The 25823-nt window shown below is 38.7% G+C and overlaps 1 protein-coding gene across 1 annotated transcript in view; it reads right to left on the reverse strand.

The window, feature by feature from the left end:
- LOC128933540 (inositol polyphosphate 4-phosphatase type II-like) overlaps positions 1-25823 on the reverse strand; it is a gene marked incomplete at its 5' end in the record, with an annotated part of 97131 nt that overhangs the window by 30865 nt on the left and 40443 nt on the right. The window contains 7 exons of the mRNA XM_054270542.1: positions 2119-2259; positions 3947-4064; positions 4980-5104; positions 5974-6145; positions 14224-14368; positions 19001-19213; positions 23918-24095. Coding sequence (XP_054126517.1) covers positions 2119-2259; positions 3947-4064; positions 4980-5104; positions 5974-6145; positions 14224-14368; positions 19001-19213; positions 23918-24095 — 1092 coding nt within the window. The remainder of the gene's footprint in view (positions 1-2118; positions 2260-3946; positions 4065-4979; positions 5105-5973; positions 6146-14223; positions 14369-19000; positions 19214-23917; positions 24096-25823) is intronic.

A 25823-nucleotide genomic window follows, 5' to 3' on the forward strand; every position in this document is an offset into this window, starting at 1 on the left:
TGGAAGAGAAGCTTATCTACAAAATAACTGTAGCTATAAAAACAAATATCTTTCTCTCTGAGACCAAGATTTCTACAACAGCCACATTTCACATGCCAAGAAACTAAATCTCACGGTACTACAAGAGATATGATTGTAAAGACACGAATGTCCCCATGACAATTAGGGCCAAAGTTTTGAAATTCATCTTCAGAATAGATTTGAAACGGGAATGGAGGAGTACAGGAAGAGAGGCATGGGCAGATAAGTGAGAAACTCAGAGAGAAGGGGACACAGATCAGAAGATACCAAATATGCTGCTAAATTGGGAACAAGGGAAGCAAATATTTCAACAGGCCACAGGGAGAAGATGTAACTACTTCCTTAGTAGCCATTGCTGCACTGTCACATGAGAACATTTCTTTTAAATCGGAAACATTCTCAAGTGTATTCTATCAAAAAACAAATTAAAAGATTTTTTTTCTAATACAGTAACATTTCCTAGAAATTTGCCACGAAAGTGTTTTTATATTCTCAGGTTCTTTATCCCACAAACCCCTCCATGTTTTTAGCCATAAATCGTGTGTGGTGTTTTCAGTCTCAAAAACAAATGTACAACTTTAGGAGTTAAGCAGCATTTTGAATTAAGACAAAAGCAGACTGTAACTGCATGCATTAAAGCTGCTTCTGCATTGAACTTATTTTCTTGGCAGATATTAGTACATATCCATATTTATAAATATGCAGTTATTTTGTTTTCTCCTATGGCTTTCTTTGCACACAATGTAAAATGACCACTGGGAACAACACTTCCTGCCACTTCACTTGCAAGCCAGGCATCTTTTCATACCAACTCCTCTACAAGCCCCCAGGTAATCAGGCTATTTCTAAATGTTGTCAAATTTTTCCTCAGACTGTTCATAACTCAGTCCTTCCTGCCTATCTCACTCGTGTAAGCTCCCACCAGCCTGCTTCTTGCTTACCACATCATGTCTTACCTCTTATTTCTTGAGTGTCCCACTCAGAACTGTCATGACTGATTTTGTTGGTTTTGCACATTATGAGTTTGGCCACGTCACTCCTCTCAGCACTTTTCTCTTTATGTCATCAGAATAACCTATTTTCATTTTCAAGAAGTTTCCAAGTTCTCTAACCAGCTATCCAGCTCTTTCACAGTAAAATGCCAGATTTTACTGTCTTTAGATTCAGTCTATGTCTCCCATTTCAACTTTCTGCCTAAATTTTCTCACATACCACCACTCAACTTGGAGAAGTGTCCCATAAACATTCACAAAGCTACCTGATGACATTCTTTAGTAGACTTCTTTAAAAGACTGGGTTTACTTGGCTGTCTACAGTGAACAGGAGATAAAATCCTGTGGTGTTTAACTTCTTGCCTATTACCCAGGTTAAGGATTTTCACTGTATCCCTCCATTACTCCAGCTACAGCTTTGCTATAAGCTTTTGGCTTAGAGCAAATGCAACCTCAAGATAAGCATTAGGTATTTTGGACGCTCTGTTAATAAAAGCAGCTAAAAGAAAAGAAGTTTTAACAAAGTAGCTGTCTGTATTGACATCTTGACTTCTACTTTGCAGTTTTAGCCCTGCACAAATGTGGTAATTTAACATGACTGACAGATACCCTTCTCTTGGAAGAGAAAATTAATACGTTGGTGAATCCATGACTATTTTTATACTAATTAATTAGTTTCCAGCAATCTGTTGCAGAGGAGTACTAATTTCTCTAGCTTATCACTTGTTTGGTCTCTTCAAACCCATCTTCAAGATGTAAGAATTTTGAATTTTCAAACTTGTGTGAGAATTTCAGAGTACTGCATACAACCAAAATTCTGCATCTGAAATAGAAATCCATTTTGCACCTGTATCCAAGAGAAACATGGCACCAACTCTGTGAAACGGAGCCCTGCTTATGATCTTATCTTCATCTGGACTTTTTCACTGTTCTACATTGCTTCATAGCTTGTGTTTATTTCCTTTAATACCTTTGAAAATACACACTGAGTCAATGTGAGATTGTCTAAGAGCAAATAACAAAGAAGATTTGTTTCTAATCCTGAGAGATAGCCTGTACCAGCATGGAGTACTTGGACAGAAAATGCAACGTGACTTTTCCTTACCTCTCTGCCAGTGTTTGCTGCTCATTGATTCCAACATTAAAGAGCACTGGATACATGCGAAGCAGCTTTCCCTCTTTAATCTCTTGTGGCAGCAGCTGAAACATCTTTGCTGGGAGCTGGACCTCTATAATGTAATGTTCACTAGCAACAATGAAAACAAGAGTGAGGATGGGGTTCTTGAATGTCAGGAAAAGTTTCTTCAGCCAGAGAATGGTTGAGCAGGTTGAACTGGCTCCCCTGGGAAGTGTCACAGCACCAAGCCTCACAGAGTTCAAGAAGCATCTGAACTCTCGGGCACGGGGTGTGATTCTTGGGAAGCCCTGTGCAAGGCCAGGAGTTGCACTTGATGATGCATATGGGTCCCTTCTAACTCAAAATATTCTGTGATTCTGTAAAGAATGTTCCAAAAGCGCCTCTAATAAAAGAATGGCCTCTAATAAAAGCATGTGAGCTCCTGAACAGAATTTCACCTCCCCTGGGTGGCTGGTGTCTACCACCCACACCAGATGATCAGTGCACTGCTAGACAGTGCCACACACTTTGGATTGATTTGTTTGTGCACACAGAATGTCAGGTTTAAGCACTTTCCTAGAAAAAACAATTACAAGTAAATATGCTGACTCTTCAAGATAAGAATTTGTAGTTTGATTTTTCTGTCTTGCATTTCTACAGTCTTTCACTCTCATTTATTGAGCCATACCATATAACAACCAAAATAAAAATGGAGGGTTTCTAAAAAAATTATTAGAAAATAACTAGATTTTCACCTTTTCATCTTTTCTTTTTACGGTTCACTTCCAGTGCTGTTTGATAGGAGCAGTCTTATCACAGCTCTAAGAGGAATGGCACTCCTCCACATAAACCTTGTAGATTTTATTTTTAAAATTTTTTTAATTTTAATTATTCCCATTGTATTGCCTATCATATTCCAGCCTTCCTGTTATTTATTCAATCCCTTCTCAGAAAGCCCATATGATGAGAGTGAATCATCCAGATTAATTAAGTAAATCAGTGGTGAAAGCCCCCTTCAGAGGAAACATATATTTTCTAAAAGTTCCTGCTTTTAGCTGAATTTAATTTACAGTCATCTTAAGAGCAATGATACTATTAAGGAAGTGATTTTTGCAAAATAAAACTATTTGGAGCTTCAGACTAGAATAATAATAAAGATGAAAAATCCATTCCAATCTTGTTAACCCTCAAATAGCCAAAATAAACGGAGTATTGCAGTATATGTCCTGACATTCAGCAGTACTCACGTGAGATTCATAAAGGATAAGTGATTTTGTGCAAGGATTTCTGAGACTGCCTATGTCCTGTGTGATTTTCAGCAGCTAAAAAAGGCTTCCATTTTTAAAAGTGACTACTAAGTTTTTAATACTAAGTGGCATCGGAGTTTTTTGGTTTCCATCTTAAAAACAATCAAGGCCTAACTCTTGGAACTGCAGTTTCATTTCTCATGCTGAAATACAAATTCAGGACATTCAAAAGCAAAGTTTCTCAGTTAGAGACCACATTTGTAAACAATGGCCTTGTCACTTGCCCAGGGTTCAGTATCCATGTGTGAATAATGCACCAGCAGCTCTGCACAACACAGACGCTGCTCAGATTAATCTGTATTAGTAACTGGAACTTCAGCTTTTTATCAGGAGAGTAACCCAGAGCCTACTGGCTTTTAGAATCCCTACTAACTCACCTTCTAAAAAGTAAAACAATGCACTTTCAATAAAACAGAACTCAGCAACAAGAAAACCATTAGACGGGTTTCATGGGCTACAGATTAAAACTGCAGCTCAGTTTCCTGGGCTCCAAGAAACAAAGTTCTTACCGCCTTCCACTTATAATAGGCAAAAAATCTTCTGACTTGGCTTCAATTACTCTAAACATTACTTTCTGCAAATCTGAAATGCCCACAGCCATGTCTTCGAGCATCCCTGCTTCTTCACCTACATGAAAAGATTAAAGAGACTATTAACAGAGTTGGCAGATCAGTCACTGTATAGGTCAGGGCAAAGCAATATATTTTCCAGTCTGTGCATCTAAAAATCACAGTTCTAAATCCACATTACAGTAACCTACATAAAACCAGACTCATTTCTTGAACTGCTGACAATTCTGTGCCCTAAATGGTAACCATGAGTATTAAGCAATTCTGAAAATCAGCCTGCTCTATATAGACATAAAATAACCTCAGAAAAGCCATTTTTGTCTATTCTGAAAGTTTTCAAAAGGCTTTCCTGCTGATGGAGGACAAAGGTTTTGAGAATAAAAACAAGCATCATGTAAAATGAAGAAGACAGCTATCTCCAAATGAGCAACTGCATAATAAAGCTGCACAAATGCTAAATTCCTCTACTTTAGTCAAAATCTCTGATTCAGGGAATGATTCCAATAGATCTAGTTCAAAGTTTGAAAGATAAGGCAATTTCTCCCTCCAAATTTCCTTTTTAATACATATCAAATAATGGCATGTGTAACAAACTATGAAACTGTTTTCAGGCTATCTTCACATTATCAGCACTGGGGATCAGGGCCGAGGCTGATAAAAGCAGTAAGTGTTTAAATCTTCCGTTTGCATTAGTTTTATAAACCTGCTATTTTGGGTCAGGTCTGCATGGAACAATAAGCAGGCCGTGTTCTCTGAGGAACTCAGAATGAAACAGATTAATAACTTTTGCTGCAGAATTAACAACACAGTGTCAATGACTTCAGCTGTGCTATTATGTGCAAGTCTACTGTCTTGTAAGGACAAGATTTGATTCAGCAAGCCAAATAAGAGGCTTGCTGAGGTTAAAATAAGAACTTCCTGGGTAACTTCTGGGCAGGGAACATAAGGAACTTTGTCCAAGAGCAATACTTACTGTATGTGCTAAGGAGTCCTTCATACTGCACCAGCAATCCAACAGTGTGAAGCTGTTGTAAAAATCCTTGATCATGTAAACCTGTGTGCAATTTGATTGCAAAACCACAGACCAATCCAGCGAGTTGTAAAGATAATTAAAACATGTGCAAGAGTGTTACAAGACAAACAGATACAAGACATTTCAACTGTTACAAGACAAACAGTTAAAATGAGGCTTGCCATCATTATACACAACAGAGGTAGCACCTACATATTTGAGAAATCAGCATAGGTATTTCTGTTTAGTGACTAAGTACATGATTTCATAATAATGTATTTTGATGGGTTTTTTGGGGGTGTATAAAGTAGTGAAATATTCTGTTAAGGTATATTAGATAAGCTTAATTTGTTTTGTATCATTGTGTGTTATTTACACTGACATAAATAAGACCAGAACCTCACTTGTCAGGCTTCAAACATGCAAGACTGTGAATTAAACATGTGAATTCTGATGGATTTGAAAGTGGTTCAACATCTAATGTAACTGAATCTCCTAGGCAGCTGCCAACTTAAGAGAGAAATTAAGTGAAATGTTTAGAAAAAAATCTATCTGAAAAAAACATGATATACAGGAGAAGACATAAAGAGCTTCAGTTATTTGCCAAGAAAAGACAGTTCTAAGGAAAGACATGCTAATAGTATTTAAACACTTAAAACACTGCCACAAACTGAAAACAAATTGTCTTCTCCCTATTTCCAAGGTGACCAGGAGAAAAAAATCTCCCTGGCTTGGATGCTGCCTAGCCAGTACCATGGATTTCTACTTCCTATTTAATTTCTTACCACATTATAAATTATTTAGGTGAATATAATGGAAAATAAATGAAAAAGCTGTATCAAATTGTAAGGGAAAAAAAAAAAAACAATGAGAAAGAAACCCACAAACACTGGCATGAAGAGTATGCTTATAATTAGAGCAAGAGAAGGAAGTGAGCGACACAAGACAACCTACTGCTTGGCTGAAGACGATGTCTCTCCTCAGGGTCAGCATCAGGCACTGGGGCAAGCCACAGGCAAGTTCCTGGAGCAGGACAAAGGCCATGGACTGCTTGGCCCTGGTCACCACCTCTGCCATGCAGTCCTTCAGCGTGACCACCAGCGGGTACAGCTGCTCGTACCAGTCACCTACAACACGACAGGTCATCTGCTCCAGACTGGAAAACTCGCAGTGAAAAACCCTTCTTCACTAGGAAGGATGGCAGGAGCAGCTGTGCACATCACCCTTCCCTTTAAAACAACCCCTGCAGCTCTCCCCAGACCACTGTGGGACCACAAATGCCACTGGAGAACATACTTATAAGCAGGATTCCATCTTACCACTGGGAATGGGGTTAAATCCCTGGCCTGAATCCAACTGCACTCTGAAACAATGGCCTTTTCCAACAGTCCCAGCATCCCTGTAAAACTGGTATTCAAGTGTCACAAACAGAGTACACAGGGAAACACATAAAACCTCATTTAGCACACAGAGATTAATACAGTGGCGATGGAGTCTCCTTTCAGGACTCAGAACTGGCTATGTAAGAAATGAAATAGCATCAAAAATGCAAAACCAGAGAGAATAACCAAATATTTAAGAAAAGGTGGGTGCTGGAGGGTAAAACACAATAACAAATAGGTATCTGGAAGGGTATCACCTACTTAATCTACAGGCTGGAAATATAAAAAGCTTCAGACCATATTCCTTTTTTTTTAGATTCTATGTTGTTCTCTTTAAACATTTAGACATTTTGAACTCATTTTAGCTATTTCTATCAGAGAGATGCAGAGTATTTTGAAACATGTTTTTCTCTATGAAAATACACGCTAGGCATATTAAAAAAAACACTCATGAAATGATTGAAAAATGTGATTCCTTAATACATTACAAATGAAACAGTGATAACTAGGAATGGAGGAGAATTGGAACACCTTACACAAACTTGCCCAATAATCCCAGCTACTCCTGAATTTTATATGATTTAATAAAATCAGACCTGCCTGGTAGTTGCATATGGCTTTGCCTACCCCTAAGTTGAGCAAATAATAAAAACAAATAAATAAATCCCCCTCCTTCAGAATCTACATCTCAGTTTGATTGTACAGTTTGAAATGAGGGAAATCAACACTCTAGAAGAATCTATATAAAAGTTGGGAATGCAACTGACAATGCAACAGTCTATAATTGGCTCATATTTTCTGTAGGTCAGTGTAATTAAGAATCAATGATAATTAAAATCTGTTGTAATTAGGTGCAAGACAGCAGCGTGTTGTTTCAGGTAACATTCTGAGTCAGGCCAGTAAAACCTCATTAGAACTGAGGAAGTTCTTGAGGCAGAAGACAGCTGCCTGTTGCCAGTCAATTTGGCTGAGCTCCAGAAAAACACACAAATTAATAAAACTGCAGCCAAGAAGACTGGAGAGAGCTTTGAAAGCTGGGAGAAATTAGAGAAAGCAAGGAGCAGGAAAGGGGAACAAGGACAGAGCATGCACAGAGAATCGGATGAGCTCTTTGTTAACTTTGTGGTCAGACAACATGAGTTTTACCACAGTCATACATATTTAACCATGAGTAACACAGACTGAGGAAGCATTCCCTGGAAAAAAGCAGTTCTGAAGCGAGTGTCATCCTGACAAAACAGACCATGAGCCACCCCCAGGCACAAGCTCCAGGTGATTTTATACATGTCATTGGCTAACAGAGTGATGACACGCTGTGTGCCAAACGCTGGTGTACACGTTTTAGAGAGGCTGCTGGAAAAATGGAGAGCTTGCAGCGCAGAGCTACCAAGATTTAATCTCCTTAAGCTGATGAAAAAGACTGAGCAGCAACTTGATTTCCCCTCTTCCTGAGGAGAAAATAACAAGAACTAACTGTGGTGTTTATTCCAGGGAATAAAAGCAAAAGACCAACCAGAGGCTGCTGCAAAACACAGACGAGTTTAGAAATAAGGTAGACAAAAAAGTGTAATGTACTGGAAGCCAGTGTAGACAGATCAGGCAATCTAAAGTCTCAGTCAAATTACAATCCTTTATTAATTTAAGCAATATACATATGCCAATAAAAGCATCAGCAGCAAAGTAAGCTCAAAGTCTAAAGTCTAAGAGTTCTCTTAGAGTGACTCAGTAAATCATATTGTATACATTTTAGAATAAGATATTTTTCAGAATACCTTTGTAGAATCACTTCAGGAAAGGAATAATACAAATTATTGCTTTTAACACATTCATGGACTCACACACATTGAGCCTTCGGATCTCAACTTTCTTTTAAATTAAAATCACAGCGGAAAATTTTTTGAAGAAGGGGTGAAGAATTAACTGAATGAGTGACCATCTAAAAAAAGGAGATTAGAAGCAAGAACAGAAGCGACAAGGAGACTCCGGGATGACTGTCAGGTTGCTAAAATGACATGGGCAGCCTGTCAGTTTGGAACACTTAGCATCCAGAAGAACTGTCAGAGTCTCCGGATAAAGCAAAGAAACTCAGCACAAAAACAGAGCTAGTCAGCCACGGGAAACTAAAACAAGGCATGAAAACCAAACATATTAAATTAAAAAATTAAAGGATGAAACTAAAAGGACAGTACCACCGCTATGCAGTTAGAATGAGATTAAAACAAAAGTGCATGTTCCACAAAGCACTGAGTAAATATTCCATGTTCATTGCCAAGAGAGTGATGGCAGCTCAGTCTGTGACAGGATTTGCCCTTTGGTTACTGGAAAACGCCCTTCAGCCCCATGTTCCTGTAATCAACAGGCTGTGCAGGCAAATGACCTGCTTAGCACCCAGCTAGTCAGTTCTGCGTGCTCATATCCAAGTTGCAATATGTCAAACCACATGTTAAATTTTATAAACTTTGGCAGAAAAGCAAGCTTCTGGTCTTTTCAAAGTCAGGCCCACTGAAATGCTCATTAAAATATGCTGGTAACCAAAAAGGATGCTTCAGCATAGTACTCCTATCTCCTTTAGCCCTAGCAACAGATTAAAAAAGCCAATTTTGTCACTGCTATTTGTGCCACCTAAAATCCATAAATTGCTTTAAGTCACTTCAAAACTTGAATGGTATGAAGTTAAAAAACCAAACCTTAAAGAAAAAGCAGAAGAATGCATAATGTTGTGCCCTTAAAGCAAAGGGGGGCACTACAGCCACACAAATGTAAGAAACACAAATATAAATGTGACGTATAAATGTAACAGCAGATACCCACGAGGTAACGTTTCACTTAAATTAATCACTCGCTACCTGATCATAAAAATATTCCATGACAGAATTGAAATAATTAGAGGTAAAAAAACATAAATGAGTTGTCTTTATATCACAAAGTGATCATTAGACAAACTCTGTTTTAATGAAAAAGGCAGGCAAATCAAACCAACCAACCAACACAGCAGCAGTAAATCCCTAAAATCAGCATGAAATAATTAACCCAGAATTTGATTTTACTGACTTAGGAAAGGAACAGTCTTTGAATTAATGTTTTTTTTTTTTTTAAAGGGAGGTTTAAAAAGACAGAAGATTGCACATATTCAACTTTGCACCATAAAAAGGTCAGTGCCTTATTTCTTTATTTTGCCACGCAGCTCTTGGAGCTCAGCTGAACTGCAGCTGAGGGCTAAGCTCTTTGAAAAAGGAGGAGGCTTTGTACTCATAATGCTGCAGCAGTTCTTGCAGGAACAATAAAAACCTGAATAAGATTTCCTGGTGTTCCTGCACTTGAAGGTAGCAGTTTGCTTTGCACAGTTTGGGTGTCCAGAAATTTGGAATTCTTGGGATTTATTATTCCACTGCAACCATCCAAGATTTTCTCCACTGTCACATGGATTAATAGCTAAACCCAAAACCATCCAATAATACCTACATGAGCATCTCAGCATGCTTAGTCAGAGTGAGAACAGAAAGAGAGGACAAAGGTAATAAAAGACAAAGCTAAGAAAATCTAATACACTTTAAGCATAGGAAGGTTCTGTGAATGCTGTGCAACTAAATATTCTTATATCTTGTTTTAGTTTGTTGATTCAGTTAAACAGTCTTTCCCTTACATATTTTTCAGCTTCTGTTTTTAGCCAAAGTACTTAGAGAAAGTACTGCTGAAGGGGATTGTCTTGTATTCCTGGGCTACATTCAGCCCAGATAAGGATCCTATCAAAAAGAAAAGGATGACACAGAAGAGAGGGGAAAAGGGGAAAAAAAAGCATAAGTAAAACTTTTGTAAATACAAGCTTCAAAGAAAAGGAAGGAAAAATGTGAGGAAGAGGAAGGAAAGAGAAAGCTTTTCACATGTGACTGCTCTAAATAAATTATGTCTGCTGCTCAAGGACACAGACCACCGAAAAATTTTTCATCTTCATGACTAAACAATATTTTATAATAAAAGCTTTTCTGAAGATTCCAATAAAACTAGAGCACGGCTTTATTTCCCACAGAACATAGCTTTATTTCCCACTTCTACCAGCCTGCATTGGAAGGGATGCAACGAAAGATGTAGTCCCCATCCCCAGGGCAATGAAAGTCCGAAATTTTGAATCTAAACTTATATAGTCCCCAACAGGTATGAGATAATACAAGAAAAATAAACCCACATGTGTCTGTAGCAATGTGAGTATGAACAGAGGTCTCCTGTAATTCCAGCTAGGAAATGTGGCAATGTTCCCCAGGTGCTCTTTGCAAACCTATGCTGAAGGTTATCAAGGGCCAGTTCACGGAGCTCATGATTCCATAATTCACTTAAAGGCAAAATCCAGGTGCAATCACACTGGCAACTCAAATTGTTTGTGATGCTAGGTGGATCCTGTGTGTATCAAATGGGGGAGTCCTCACGCAGAGGCAGCGAGGGAACGGCTGGGTGGGAGCTCTGACAGGAGGCACGAGCAGCAGACAGAAACAGCAGCCACATGCAGCAGCCAAGCACAGACATCTGTCGGGGCTGTGCCAGCACCAGAGCCAACGCTGTGTTCCACTGGCACCTCTAATGCTGCAGGACAGGCTTTCACATCACAACTCTCACGGAAAACGAAAAGGCAAAAGTGAAAAGAATTTAATGTTGTCACATATTTCTCCAAGGCAAACCAGACTAGAGTCAGAAGAACAACAAAAAAGCCCTCTCCTTAAAAATCCTTCTACTCTTCCTGATTTATCCTGCAGAGGATTCATAATCCTGCGACTGATGAAACCATAGCATGTTACCTTGGTAACTGTAACTCAAATTCAGTCTTTAGAATACACTCAAAGGTCAGACTGCATGAAAAGTTAAGGCTAAGGAAGGTATAATTCACATTGAAAGGCAGAGTACAGCAAAAAAAAGTGCTCCAGTATCTCCAATTACAAAGATTCCAAACAACAAATATAAACATGTTTGAAAAAAGAGAGTAAGATCACACAATGCCATAGTCACTGAGACTGCAAATATCAACCTACTTTAGGAAACTCTGAATATATGTTACAACAATATCTAAATTTATATGAAAATGCTATTGCATCAAAATATTGTCATAATATTTTCTATCATCTAAAATGAACAGATGTGCATTTTTTGAAAGGTCTTTCATTGCTATATGCTACAAAAAACCAGTCAGGTTCACTAAATAAGCAAAAATTTAATCTCATACTTCAAGGCTTATTTGTTATTATTTTGTTCAAAACTCTGCATTCTTTTTCTTACAAAAGCAGCCCAATTTCTCTGAGTATCAACTAAAGCAGTTTCAGACTTAAAGATCAACCTGTGCCATATATTTGCAGTATCAATGAAATACATTATGCTCAAATATGCTCAAATTATGTATAATATATAAGCAAGATGTGGCAAGCTTTTCATTTATGTCACGTTTGTGAATTTTAAGTAGTGCAAAAGTCTGTTATTTTAGAAATGTATCTATGGGCGTACACAGTGCGATTTTGTATCTAGGAAAATGCTGTGAACTCATAATCAGGCTTCAAGTTTAAAATGAAGCAGAATTAAAGCCAAATTTGTAACTGTAAACTTGGAATCTCAACCTCTGTGTAGTTGCTTCACAGTGCAGCCTTAGGGTTTCACGTTAAATTTCAGAGAGGGAGATGCAGAGAAAAACAAACATCTACACCCACACTCTCATAGAGAAGTCAAGCATGAAAAATTCTGGCCCCAAAGTTTTGAAAATCATTAGGGAACCAACTTTGGCACACACCTGGAAAGCTCTTCGGAAAGCTCCATCTTTCAAGTTAGTCCTATAAAAGAAAGCAATTTTAAAACGTCTCCATCTCTATGTGACCTTGAAAGTCCTATAAACTGTCCAAGGCATTCCTAAAACGATGTCTTACTCAAAAAGGACATGAAAACACAGCAGTTTGCCCCACAGATCTCTGCAGCTCTCATGTGAGGGAGTGTTAGAGAACTTTCAGGACAGCTCAACAAAAGCACTGCTCTCACTGAAGGACACCTGTACTTATTCAAGAGAAATAGGGATGGCTCTGAAATGAAGAAAAAAGCAAGGATTTATTCCAGCATCATAGCAGTTGGATATTTTTTGTGTCTTTGGCCCACCAGCTCCAGAAGACAACCTCTCAGCTGGATGAAGCTCATCTAAAATTTTCTAACCATCACTATTATCATTATTGCTAAGCAAGACCTACCTTTCATTCTACTTGATGACTTGATGGCTGCCTTATTACAGTACTTTAAATGATGCAACTTTGCTTTTTCCTTTTTTGTTTTTGGCTTGTGACCTAAAAGTTGTAACCAATATTTCATTTGCCTGTGCTGGTTAAATCCATAACACGGCGTATAGCAGAGGAGATACTCAGGGGGTTGAAGAGAGTGAAGGAAATTAGGGAAAAGTCTGTAAAAGTCTGTAAAAGGCCCACCATCTAAGGATTCTCCCAAGTTCAAAACTACACCTACCTAGCTGTTGAATATTTGTACTTTCTCTGAGGAAGGCGGGAAAGGTGTAGAAAGCTGTGTTGATATTTTTCACCTGCAAGCCTTCACTAGAGAGCAGAGATTATATCACCCTCCTGTCTAACATTACATGCCTGGTAGACAGAAACTTAGAGAACCAAACAGATAAGGAATAAGCTGCTCTCTGAACAAATCACACAAAATCAAGTCCAACACATCTTGCACTGAAAACAAGGATGCCAGGACTCCAGCATAAACCTCTCACACTGGTAAAATGCAGATGTTACAGCTGCATTAAAAATCAATACTACAACCAGAATTCACAGATCTCACCAGTACTACACAAATGACATAAAACTTTAAAAGTGATTTTAATTCTTGTTGTGTAAGAAATAAATTACAAGTGAGTACTGATAACTTTAAAAGTCTTTATATAAAATGATGTAATTAAATTCCATGGAGAACATGTAAGGGAAGACACAGGATAAAATGCACAATGAAAAAAAAGAAAATTGAAACTATACAAAACTGTACAAAATAAAGCAGTTGTGTTGGTTTGTTGTTTTGTATGGGGAGTTGATTTATTTAGCCAAAGAGTGGCACAAAGGTTGGCTCTGATGTCCTTCCATTAGGACTACTACCACCATCACTAAGGATCTGTTTCATTTATTGAAACACACTTTCAGACTAGAAAATCCCATTAGACTTATTAAGCAGATATAATCTATGCATCAAGAATGCAAACATGAATCATAGGAGAAGATCAGAAGAAGATCAGAAGATGAGAAGGAGAAGATCAGAAGGTGACAAGGACCCTTGTCACAAAATTTTCTTTACATCATCCCACTGAATTATTCCATTTGACCTTTTGACACAGGCTGACAGGTATATCCAGGTAAACATGAATTTTATCAAATCAGAAAATAAAACTCAGTATATCACCTCAGAAAAGCAGAAGCATTTGCAGGAGAATGACACTGATTCAGAATGTTCACCTTTCCTTACAAATTTTCTATGGGGTAAGACACAGTCCAATTTTTTTTTTCCTCAAAATACTACACGCAAGTAAAATCTAGAGTAAATTAAATTACATCAGCCTACAAAAAGAAAAGACTGTAGTTTCAAAAGGTTTACACTCTAGCACAAACAACTGCACATGGCAAGCAGTCTGAGCACACATTAAAGCTGTACTTTGATAAATAACCTCCCACAAATGTGTAAACCTTGCCATTAGCACTCTCATCAAAGATACTATGGAGTCTTCTCTAGATGACTTTTCTGTAGCTGTGCAAATTTTTCTTTACTCTTGTCAATGACTAAAAAAAAAAAAATTAGGGGAGGTTGCTTACCGCCTGTATGCAACACCTTGCAATCTTCTGCTGAAGGCTCATTTTCACCCTCTTTGATGTTGCTGATGTTGTCCTTTTCAAGCAGCCTGTCCACCATGGCAATAAGGCAGTTCAAACTCTTTGCCACGTTGGCCCAGACCCTGTCCTGAAAAGACCAGAATTATCACTGCATGTTACTGCAGAAAAAAAACCAAAAAGGGACAATAGTAAGTTATTCATGATGTTAGCATACGACTGCTCCTCTCATCCTTCAGCCTATTACCAACCTGAGCCTTTTTCATGGAGATTCTCTTGCAGCGTAAATGAACCCAAACTTTTATGGTTTTAGACACTGTGCACAAGCGCTTCAAACTCGACATAATGCGGACAAAGTTTCAGGTCTAATAGCAAGGAACTGAGCAGCTTGTCTATTTAAATGATACCTTAAGAGTACAGACACACTCAAAGCTTGACAAATGAAACCTTGTGTGGGCCAGTTTTGTCACAGTGTTTAATAACCTCTTTTTGATAATTTAACATATCCTGTATTTTATCACATCAGTTACTCTGCTGAAGAAAATGTTAATTCAAGGACTAAAATGAGAAACTTGCTGTCATGGCATATTTATTAGCTAACACAATTTCAGTTTTGTTCCTCACCTCTCACACAAACTGCAACCGTCACACTTAACTGAGTTTACAATAGGAGAATTAGGGAAGTAATAGAGAGGTACAAAAAGTTCTGTACAAGCAGAGAGGAAAAGAAATCATGTGGAGCATAAGAAAGAGCTGTTATGGATAATCAAAGCTTTTGCACCCACTTTTGCAGCACTGAATAAGAAGGAAGAAACCAAGCCATACAAGTAATGAGGCTGTTCACAAGACAAGCAATCAGACTAAAACCAAACCATAACAAACCCACAGAAACCACCCTTCCCTCTCCAAGTATATGTTTCAATGCTGAGTCATTCTGAAAGTATTGCAGAGCAACCAGAGTTTGCTTGAGGGTTAAAAATGGGAATTTAACATCACTGCTTTGTTTTGTATTTTACAGAGCCAGAAGCATTATGTATTTGTCAGGTCTTCAGGCAGAAAAATGAAGTTGCAAAAATACCAAGAGAGAAGGTTAAAGAAAACTGAGAACTCAGAGAAATAGCATAGTTCCGTTTAAATGGCAACCCTTGGATTTTGAGTGGAGGCAAATCTAGAGCCACTGCTAAGGCAAACATTTAAATCTAATGTCGCTTTTCAACTATATGCCTCGCTTCAGCCTGACTAGAGGGATCTTATCTTATGCCCTGCTCCCTCCTCCTGAGGACACAAAAGACTGAGGGCAGGTATAGATTCCTTCAAAAGTTTCCTCCTCTATGCACTTCAAGCAATCCTGAAAAAACATTTACAATATGTGTGAAACTACTGATTTTTACCGCCCACAAGCATAATTCTGGGGAGAAGGATTCTATGAAGAATCCTCCAGAGTATAAGGGAGCTTCAGAGCTTTCAGTCACTGAAGTTGCTGAGGAATATGCAAGTGAGGTTGCTCAGAGAAGTTGGAGCAATCTAATTTCCCTTTTCTTTTGTGTGATGGGGGAACTTAATTCCTGCACAAAAAAAGCATTAAGCTCTTAAAGAGCATCTGGAGTTATTGCACAAGCAACACAAATATGAGCCCTTGTTTCACATCGGAAAGAGCACTTTTTTCAAACCAACTATTAACCCAGCATTGAGATGATTTCTATACAATATTCCCACAAACGTTCCCTGAGGGTTTAGAAGCGAAATTCATAAACATCTGTTGACAGAAAGCTCACTCTTATTATCATGTATCTGGCTTTTTTATATACAAGCAACTGAGAGGGAGCAAGGGCCTGTTTCACAGCCCCTTTTCTCCACACAGGAGGCTCCTGGGATTGTGGGCAGATAGAAAATGTAGAGGCATCTATTTATCATTCATTGAGATGTTATTCTGTCTGCACCAAAGGCAGTCACATTTATCTAAGAAGGCTGTTGAAATTCTGCAGTTTGGCAGGAACAATTTTCAAGTAAAACTGCAGTTTCCCATCACTGAAAATCAAGTGGCTTCTATGATTCTCCATGAGAAGAAATTAATCCGTTTCTTTGTTGGAGAATTTTGCTCAGACATGGCTTGAAGGAAAAAAGGTCATGAAAATATACAGCTGATTGAAAAGTAAAAGGCAGCTGTAAACAGCAAAGTTCTCAGGCTTGTTTTTAATAACAAGTAAATACCTTGTCCTTGGGTAGTGATGGGAAAGCAGTGACAAACATGGAGGCCTTGAGAACAGTTAATAACAGGATGAGAAACACAAGTTTTGGTCTCAATAACAAACCACAGGTATTGAAAACAAGAGGAGGGGTTGCTGTGTAATCTGTAGCCAATGATGAGCTCGGGTTTTGCAATATGTATGAACTTAATTAACACGGTTATAAAAATGTGCATGTTAGATCAATAAATTGGAGTTCGATGCTGATCAATTAAGATGGGCCGTCTCCCTTCACTTCGTCACTTCTTATTGTCATCTTTTATTACTTCCAGAATATTTTCCTGTAGCCTAGCACTGACCTTTCATCTTCTTAAGCAGATGAAAAGATGGAAAGGCAGGCCTTGGCATCAGTGAAAGCTGGGCACCTCTCCTAGGACAATTAAAAATGAGCCTGTAAAATAATTCTCTTTCATTCATCCAACTGAAAAAATTGTAATTAAGTTCCATCTGATCAGAAAGTATCATTAAAAACTAAGACACCTTCCTCATTTCAGAGAGCAGGAATGGACACTCCTTTCTGTCACTGCACCTGACTGGATGTCTTCCTTCTAAACACTGCCAGCCAGTGGAGTCCCAGAGGCTGTTTCTGTTTTTAAAGGATTCTCAGCCTTTCCGAATTCACCACAGAGCTCCTCAGTCACTTCTTGTCCCTCCATACACACCACTTCAGCTGTGTGCTTTGCTTGTGCCATGTATGGCACAGCATCTGCACGTCCAAGCACTCTGAAGATGCTGTGTCGCCTTCATTTCAGTGGATATTCAGATAATTCCTTAAGGCCTTTTTGAGCTCTGCTCAGAGATTAACACCCTCGTGGGCTGCTTCAAGGGTCAGCTTAAAGAGTTGTTTAAGGATGTAGATTTCAGGCAAAACTAAAGTTCCAACTGCAAAATGTAACACTAGTACTTATAATAGTACTTATAACACTTAGTACTGATAATAGTGAGGAAAAAACCTACAACAGCAAAGGAGGATAGAGCATTGTGCATACAAAGCAACATATATTAAAGTTTTTCCCTTTATAGTTGTGTTTCACAGTGGATTAAGTGTTTTTTCTAATTTTACATGCCTTTATTCTTTCTCTTTCCATCGTGCTAATCACAATTTGATTATTAAAACTCATATCACCTCTACTGACAGAAATAACTGAAAAGTTTAACCATTCAAATCCAGAAAAAATCACAAAATTTCTCCAAAATTTATACTGTCTCAAGTTTGACAATGACTCTGACTCAGCTCAATTCAGAAAACAGTGAAAGATACATTTAATTTGAATCAAGATTACTAATTCAGCAGAAAAAAATGAATGCTGTTTAAAATGACCCACTTATGCAGTTTAATAGGTGAGGACCAAGCACCTGGCGGCTTTTAGTTATGAATTACAGCAAAGCTATCTTCTCTTCAGAGATGCTGAACTGCAGTACTAAATTAAAATGCAGCTTTCACAAATGCCACTTTTTCCAGTGCAAAATTTATCTCTTTTACAAAAACTATTGTGTTATTTATATCTCTAAATGTTTCAACAGCTAAAAACAAACATTTTGGCTTTAGTTCAAGCAAAGAGCACCATTCCAGCCCCTCAGGTTGTTGAGAAAACAAGAAAAAGTGAATTAAAGGCTCTAAAACTGGAGGACAAATGAAATAATGAGTTATTCATTGTTTAAATCTCACGAATACTTAATGCATGGGGCTGGAAATAATTGCCTTTCTTCTAGAAGAAATATATTCTTCTTCCTTTATTTTTGGTGTGGAAAAAATTACAGGTTAGGTGGAATACCATAGCTCACACAAGTTATTAATTATTTACAATAGAGATGAATATGCTGACATCCTTTACGTCTATGAGAATACAGTGATGAACTCAAAGCATGAGCCTGGACTGAATAAAAATAGCTTGAGTACGTATGAAATAAAGTAACAGACCTATTAAAGAAGACATCCACCAAAATAATTGATTTATAACATTTCAGCCATATAAATAATACATATCTTTGAAAGATATGCTAAGAATGTTAAAATCCAAACACTGTATTTAATTCTTTTACAGAACCTCAGACAGTTTCTAAGAACAGAGTCTAGGGGCAATGGGCTGAGGGTTAATTCAGTGTATTTAAAATGATTACAGCCTGAGGGCTGGAGAGGGGTGTTGCAGGGGGTGGGGAAGAAAAAAAACATTTCCCTGTGAACAGCATATACTGTTCCAGTCCTTAAATCTGCCCAACTAGCAAAACCAACCCAAGTAAGAACAAAGACTATTCTTGTGTCTGGGCAAGAATACACTCAACACCTTCACTGTTCTATGCACAACTAGGCAGTCTCAGAGCAGCACACTGTACTTAGGCAAAGCCTTGCAATTTAGCTTCAAAATCTGCATATCTGCGATGCATCTGAGAAGCACAATTTTACAGTTTTGCACCCCTTTGCCCCCTGCAACGGCATGTGACAAGGACACTGAGGGCTTGAGGTGGCTTATGCTAATTTGTAGGGTTTCACTGGCCAAGGGTTTCTGTCCACTTACCCACTCCTCCTCATCATACTCAGAATGATGGGGTATGGAGTCCTGCCTTTTGACGTGAGCAGGATGGTCCTGGTGCTGTGCATCAGCCCCTTCCTCTGCACTGCTCCTGGGCACAGCTGGTTTCTTGAGCACACAGCCAGGCCGGGCCGTGTACAGCGCTAGAAGGGCACTTCTCACCAGCTGGTCCTTGAACGTGTGCACAAATAACTCCATCTAGGGAAAAAACCAAACCAATGGAAAGGTTAGAGCAAAGAATGTGGTATGGCAGCAAAGCTGTGTAACACTGAATTATCCTTAGGCAGAGCGGCTATTTGTTTCAGGCCTGCCTGGGAGGCAGAAAACAAAGTAGGCCAACAAATAATGAGGAAAATTTCAAGAGTTTTAGAGATCACATTCTACAATCCCAGTGTTCTAAGCATTAACACAGGAGCACATTATCTGTCAGAGATCACAATCTTTTCACATTTTATTTGAATTCCAAATTTCACCTCAGAGGCAAGCCTCAACAAGAACCACTTCCAAGAGTAACCAACCACAGCACAATGATTTCTGAATAAGTGTAAGATAAAACACAATTAACCAGTTCAATAATCTCTCTAAATAAAACCCACCACTCTACAATGCTGAAATAGCAGTATCTGCAAAAGCAGTATTTCCACAGATAAATTTTACTACTGGTAGGTGTCAACCCAGATATCATGGTAGGTGACACCTGATTTCAAGCTTGATTTTTTTGTATATTTTAAAGAAAGGAAACTCTGAAGTTGTCTTCTCGGGTCTTCTGAAGATGCTATTCAATCTCTGCATCATTTTTCTATGTTGACTGTTACAGCTGGCATTTTACCGTATTTTTAAAATCCTTCAACCTCCCTGCATTATTCATCTCCCTTCCACCTCAACAAGGAAAGTATGCCTTTGTGCAGACAATCTTAATTAAACAGGGATGTGGGAGGGTATGTAGATAAGAGTCAGAGGATCCAGCCTCAACCAGCAGGAAATGCCAAAAATGAGGGCTGCCCAGCCAAGCTCTCTTCAGCCCTTATGTGCTGCTTATGCAAAAACTGGAGGGAAAAGTAGCCAAAAAAACTCCAAAACAAACAAGTGCCAAGTGCCAGCACCTCCCTGGAACTCCTGAGAAGATTCCTGGAAGTCTTTTCTCCCAGTTTCTGCATTTCTTATCCTATCCCTTTCTTCATGCTACCTGTTCCTCTTTTGCACCCACTCCTACTCAACTTCTTTTTCTTGCCTTCCTGTCTCAAGACCCTCTCAAAAGTTTACAGATATTTAAGACAGAAAGGCTCTAAAAAATTAATGGTTTTCTTAAGGCTCCAGCTGCTAGGTGAGGTACTTAAATGAGAAGTTTCTGCCTTTCCCATTTTCATTATGTTTACCAAAAAAATGCTTTCTGAATTGTTTCACATGGACGGGCTGAAAATTTTACTCCAAATAAATCTCTACAGTTCTAAAAATAAGAACTGCAGGCACATCTAAGAAAAATTATTGATTTTTTAAAACCAAAATCAGACCTGACTTGGGATTCTTTAGACTTGGCAACGCTACTCATCTCCCTGGCGATATTACCAGACCCATTCCTTCTCCTCATTACCAACTTGGTGCCTGAGGGAAAGGCCATTTTTTAACAGTTTTCTCAGGACTGTCTCCTCGTTGTCCTGAATTGCTCTGCAGGACAATTGCAGTTTTCTACATTTCCAACCCAGATGGTGCATGCCTGGAGAATGACTTAGTCTCTGGGGAATAGTGCTATCACACCCCACCATTCTTTGCCTTACCATGGCACAATGAGATTTGAGGGGTTGTGTGGTAACAGCAAAGCTCCTCTTCAACACTTCTACAGTTCCATAGCAAGAGAGTTGAAACTCCATTACTTGTCTACCCTTAAAAACAGCAATATCATGGTTTTGCTGAGGTTTAATATCTACCTTCCCCACAATGTCTGTTTGAGAAAATTTCACGTTTCTGGTTCAGAATAACGCTCAAAAAAACTTTACATTTCAAAAAATTAGGAGAATTGGATAGCTTGATGTAAATAATGCCCACTAGGACTGCAAAGTTTAAGTAATATAATTGAATAGAAATATTTTATAGGGAAATTTAGTTTTTAAAAGAAAATCAGTACAGAAGTGCGACTCCATTTTTCATGCAGCAACTCAAATAATTCTGTAATTAAATTCCATTCAGAGATCCCATTGGTTTTACAGCAGTCTATGTTTTAACTTCACTTTCTAACAGCTCAGTACAGCTAAATTTGCAGAACATCACTATTTATGAAACTGCACTGAAATCACAAAACCAGTCTATACAAAGAAATAAAAACTCTGCAAATTCTTTCAGATACTCTACTAAAGAGTATTTCTGCAAACAAAGATAGGCATAGCTGGAAAATTAATTTATCAAGCCTGCTGCAAGCTGCAAATGCTGATACACTTGTCGATAGCTAAAGGCTTCCTTAATCAACTAACAAAAAGGGATGATAAAAGGTTAGTCTCAGGAAAACACTACAGGAAACTGTAAATTATATATGGAGATGCTTAACAGGAGAAAATAAGCTCCTTTTAAGAAGCAGCAGTGGAATTATTTGATTTCATTTTCCACTTTCAATCCATGCAGCCAGTCCTTCCATTTCCAACATGAACACTTTAATGTAATTCACATTATTGATAATTCAGATTTACTCACTGCTACCTAATAATTATAGAAAGAATTCTTATATATACCAAGTGATATGTTTTTTAATAAACTTGCAGAATTTAATCACCAGGCAAATAATTTTTATGGCTTCAAACAGATGTTTACTTTCTAAATATCTATCCAGTTAAAACATCAGAGCATTTATTTTTTACATACAAAAAGTGCAGGAAAGATGGAATAGCAAAGCACTACATATGCCTCAGGAGCACAAGCAGATATCATGTCATTATACTCAGCAGAGCATGTGCTACTCTGTGTTAAATGCAAGCAGGAACACTCTGGTAGTCTTGGTTCTCCAGTACTGTACCAGACTATACAGACAGAATATTTCAAGACAGCAATATAAGGCTTTGAATTAACCATGAGGGATCTAATTTCAGTATTGTGTGGGTTCACTGAGTTTAGGGCTTTGAAATTGTATTTCTCTTTCCTGAAGCTGTTTCTTGGTCTCTCTTCCCCATCTCTCCTCCCCTCTTTACAAGCAGCTGTCCCAGCACACTTGCTTCCTCAGCAATCCACCCTATTTCTCTATTGTCCACCTTTTCCTAGGAGTGCATTTGGTAATAGACAGGGAAGCAGGTATTGAACCACTCCTGCTGCAGTTGTTCAGACAACTGGATTTGTCTCTTCCAAGCAAAAGGTGGAGGCTAGACAGACATCCAAGGAGTACATGGGGTGAGACTCCTTCTTCTGGGAACCTGAGCTCATGCACTAACAGCAATTTAATCCTGGTCCTGAAAAGCTGATATGAACACACTCAACTAAGCCACCAGCTATAAATGTAAAATACCTAAGGCTTTAGCAAACTGAATGAATTGTCTTTTTTGTCCCCTTTTTATAGCCAGAGTCTCTAGCGAGCCATGGTTCAAGCAGTACTTTAGTACCATGGCTCCTGCCTCTGAAATCATCCCCTCCTCCTGTCCAGAGGCCAATGGCAGAGAAAATGCACATTGCTCAGCAACCACCCCTTGGATCTTCAGAACAAACCCTTCTTTGCCTGATTGGCTTTGCCTGTGCATACAGATTTCTTTGAACTAACCTCTAACAGAGCAGCTTCACTCTTCTATGCACAGCTAAAAATGCCCTCCTGCATCCAGAGGTACACCATAATCACTACAGTCCCCCTCCTTAAATTCCTCTGTTTCATTTCCAGGCTGAATTCTGCCTTCTTCCATCACCCCTGACGCTCAGAGCGACTCCACATTCTCAGAGCGAGTGTGGATTCACACATCTGCCGCTGAGAGCGATGTTCCTCTCCCTAGTGCTCTTCTGGAATGCCTTCCCAGCAAGTGGCCAAGCTCAATATCAATATTTGAAACCCTCCTATGGCACGAGGAGCTGCTGGGGTAATGGTGCTCAACAGACCAACAGGGCTGTCACTTCCCAATAGCTGAAGATGCATGGAAATGGTTACTGATCGTGTTATTGAGCCATACTGGGATCATACTGCTGAAGGGATGGCCCGTGGAGAAATGGGAAACTCTTCACAAGCTCTCAGGTCACAGAGTTCATATTGTTATTCATATAAGGGCTCATATTTTTATAGGGTAACATATGCTGGGAAGCACTACAGGCTTCAGCTAATCTCCATTATCAGTCTGTGAGACCAGCGGCAAACATTATCTTCTCTAATTTAGAACTAAAGGAACTAAAATGAGGAAGAGGTTACAGCTACAGACAGATATAATAGGAAAAAGAGAAATAAACTTTGAGATCTCCTAGAGCAAATTTCCCAGCTTCTCCTTCCAGGCTGCATCACCATTTCTGATCATGCTGTTATTCTAAACCTTATACACCAACCTGGCTTGAACTACCTCCCATAACCAGCAGCTTGAAATATCATAGAAAGAGAATGAAAAAAAAAGACTTCTCATACTACAAAATTATTTATAATTGTTGATATTTTCATAAACTCCACTATGTAGCCACTAGAGGATGAAGAAGCTACATGAAATTAAATTAATTACACTTTTTAATAAAGCAATCTTTATAGATTTCATTAATTTTCTATACGGAAGGCCTACAGAAATGCTAAATAACATTATTTTTCTAATAACAACATTTTGATGCTTATTTTAGCTGAGTTTATTTAACATTTCCTGATGCTGTGAAAGTCAAATGATGCAGAAACCCCCTCCCCCTTCCTCCCCAGCAGTTAGAGAGACTTGGTTACTCCATTTTCCATTGCAGTGAGGATTTGAATCTTACTTTTTCTGAAAGCATCTTTAAAGAGTTCTTCAAGCTGTCTGGAGAACGCTGGCTTGCAGAACTGAGCAGCAGGTCTGCATGGCTTGATATGAGAGGCTGCAGATGACTGATGTTGCTGAGAACTTCTTTTGCCTTGGCTGTGTTTTCAGGTGAATAGTAAATACACTGGTATCCAGTGCTGTGATAACAGAGAGTCACATCATGTCAAATTCATTTCTGCCATTAACAGCAATGCTTATGGTGCTAAAAATCTTACCACTGCTTTTGCAAAAAAAAAAAAAGCCAGATGCCTGAACTTCACAGACACCACTGATCCTGCATTTAAGGGTAAAAACAAACCTTTCCTTGAACAGTAAAAGCATAAACGGCATGAAACAGCCCACCACCACATGCTCCAAGTAATACAGTGCAAAATTCCTTTGAGTGGGTGATCTGAACATAAACCCCCATGTTTTTATGTGTTTCTTTTAAACACTGTAATTCTAGAGACAGAAAATATTTGACAAAGTCAGGTAATAATATCAAAGAGCATAAGGCTCCTTATTCTTCCAACTGAGCTCCCCAAAAGAGAATTGACTGCCTCACCGAGTCTTTCCAAGTGGGCCATTAAGGTTGAATTGATCAGTGGCCCACACTGTGTTTTGATTGGCCTCAATGATGTCCAGGAAGAGACGATAAACAGAGTTATCTCCAATAAAGAACAGGCATCTGATTTGCAAGAAGAGACCCAGCAATGGGTGCGGAAGTGAATTACTTCAAAACCACACAAATGCACACTGCAAACTTCCTACTGTCCACTGTTCAAACTACTGCAATTATTTTGCAGGACTTCTCCTATCCCTCTTTCTTCTTTTCCTCCCTACAAATTATGCAATATCCTCTTACACCACTGTTCTCAAACACCACTTCAGACAGCATGCACACACCCACTGGCTCTTGCCTGCAGCCCACAGCTCCTCACCTGAACCTCTGGTACGTAACCCTTCCTTTTATAAAGCCCTGGTTTAGTCTTTCAGAGAAACTAACCAAAATCTTCTGCAGCTTCAGATTAAAACAGGAAAAAAAGAACCCAAGCCCCTCCTGGCACATCACCAATGCCAGAGGAATGTACATGCTACTCCCAGCTGGTACTGTTTGTATCTCCCTTCTCTCCTTTTTGTCTGAAGTATTTCAGTCCCTTCAGCCATTTCACCACTTTCTTTCTTTCTTAATTTGGCATACCAAGACCAAATACTGACACTTGTTCAATCCTCTGAACTTTATGCATTCGCTTTCATTTCAGTCTTTGTCCAGATCTCTTCCCTACCCCCAGTTCCCCTTTGTGCCTTTTATTGAGTGAATTCTAGTTCCTTCTCTTTAGTTTTCTACAAATTAGAAACTAAATCTTGATCAGTCCCTTCCAATTCAGCATTTTCTATGATTCTGGCAAATAAGGATAGCTTCAAGCAGTTTTAAAATGAAGGCTCTTGCTTACATATTTTGCTGAGGTATACTCTCAATACCCAATTCTAATTTTCTATTCCCCAATATCCATTCTATTTTTCTGTCTTTCACCAATGTCTTCATTCCTAGATACAATTCTTTGTAGAAGCAATCAGGATTAATGGCATATAGCTGCCATTACTACCAGCCACATCTAAATTACGACGCATCTCCAACTTACATGAGCTACTCATGTCTATTAGACCCATGTCTAGTAGAAGTCATAATTCTGAGTATTTCAGCAAAGTGAATAATATAAACTGTCCCTCCTAATGAATTAGGAAAAACAAGCAAACCTCTGTCCCTCTGAGTAATCAAGAAACTGCCACAGTTCTGCCTTTGAGGTGGAGAGCCTGTTAGTGAGATGACTTCCAGAGTCAGATCTGGCACTACATCCACTGGAACCCTCAAGCAGCAGGCTCAG

Source organism: Melozone crissalis, unplaced genomic scaffold, assembly GCF_028551555.1.
Source record: "Melozone crissalis strain CALT ecotype California unplaced genomic scaffold, PUWL_Pcris_2 ptg000010l_1, whole genome shotgun sequence".
NCBI lineage: Eukaryota > Metazoa > Chordata > Aves > Passeriformes > Passerellidae > Melozone > Melozone crissalis.